Source organism: Plasmopara halstedii (assembly GCF_900000015.1).
Source record: "Plasmopara halstedii genome assembly, contig: Scaffold_525, whole genome shotgun sequence".
NCBI classification, from domain to species: Eukaryota; Oomycota; class Peronosporomycetes; order Peronosporales; family Peronosporaceae; genus Plasmopara; species Plasmopara halstedii.
The window spans coordinates 574,406-575,949 of NW_020187445.1; the positions used below are offsets into that span (position 1 = coordinate 574,406).

The 1,544-nt window shown below is 54.7% G+C and overlaps 1 protein-coding gene across 1 annotated transcript in view; it reads right to left on the reverse strand.

Moving 5' to 3' along the window:
* Window positions 1–1,497: 1,497 nt before the first annotated feature.
* The window catches only part of PHALS_10754 (camk camk1 protein kinase), a gene marked incomplete at both ends in the record, with an annotated part of 1,821 nt that continues 1,774 nt past the window's right edge, over window positions 1,498–1,544 (reverse strand). The window contains one exon of the mRNA XM_024726237.1: window positions 1,498–1,544. This exon is cut by the window's right edge and continues 1,774 nt beyond it. Coding sequence (XP_024576934.1) covers window positions 1,498–1,544 — 47 coding nt within the window.

Sequence of the window (1,544 nt, forward strand, 5' to 3'; positions counted from 1 at the left end):
ATTCATGACTCGCCAAATCTCTACCAGGAGACGTGCGCGTAGCGCCCTATGTCTTTGACCTCCAATCAATCCATGGCCATGGTGTTCCAAACATGCCATTCCTAGGATGAGGTCATACCTTGCATCCAAGTCTAAGACTAAAGAGCGTTCCACGCTATTAAAGTCAAGGAACTTGACTTCGAGGTCCACAGGGACCTTTGGGACCGTGACACGTGTCCCTGTCGCTAGGCGAACAGTGACGATGTCACCCAACCGCGCTTTCAGCGCCTCAGCATACAGCTGATTTCCAAGCTTCGAGCATAATTGCCCGACGCCCCGGAATCGACGAGGATTTCCGTGGCTTCTCGAAGCCCTTTACGGTCGCCCCCACCAGCAAGCCCGGCTTGCATACACGTTCCGTGTTAAAGAGCTCGGAGCTATTCGGGGCTGGGCGCTGTTGACCTCTAGCCCCCAGAGGCTCAACAGAACTCAGTTCTTCCCCAGTAGGTCGCCTCGCGCCTACTTAATAGTGTCCTCTCCCCGCGCCGAGCCAGAGTGGTAGGCATTGGGGCGATGGTTCGAAGAACCTTGAAGATCCTTGCGCAGGGGGCAACCGTTCCGAAGATGAAGGGCCTCTCCACAGACAAAACACCATCAAATGTGTGTATGCTGCCCGACAGTTCGGAGCTCTGCTCCCTCGTCATCAGCATAGCTGAGATCCATGGGCGCCGGTCCGCTCGAAGAGCTGTTGGAGTGTGAACTCCAACCAAGTCGTGCCGACTTGACTTTGAATTCAGCATTTAATGCGACATTCACCGCCTCTTCAAATGAAGATGGATGCACACGGAAACTTTCATTCTGGCCACGCTAAGGTCGAGACCTTCCGTAGAGACGGCCACTGTGACCGCCTCCGGACTGCCATCCCGGCAATGAGAGTGTGCATCTCTTGAGCAAAGTCCACCAATTCCTTTTTGCCCTGTCGGGCGGCAAAAAAACGCGCTCGCACGCGATATGCCTGGTTAGGCGGCGAGAGCGCTCGCGGAAGCTACAATTCCAGCTCCGCCCAGGAGGTAAACGCAGCTTCGACCGAATTGCCGCACGTAAGTGCCCATTCTCGCGCTCGACCACCGAACTTTAAAATAGCTAGCGCCACGCGCTGTTGCTCGGTCTGGAGAATGGCGGATGCGATGGCCATCTCGACCCCTCACCCAGAGAAGGAGCTTCTCATCATTCCTCCCCACAAAGACCTTAACGCTCACCATGAGCGGCATAGGGCGAAGAAAATCATCCGTCACTCGCGGTGACGTCATAGACGCAAATGATGCAGACATCCTCTGCTGCAGGTGCTCTAGCAGTGCGTTTTCGTAATTTAAAGAAGCCTCTAGACGCGCACCGATTACCTCAGAGCCTTGCGCCAAAAGGTATTGCACGCCCTCGGGGCCAAGCAAGGACCTCAGCCTTTAAGCCTGTCCTGAACGCCTTGGGGCAAGGAGAAAATTATTCCATACTCACAGAGGATCAGTCTAAACGACTCAGGTGTAGATTGACTACAAGTGCTACCAAGT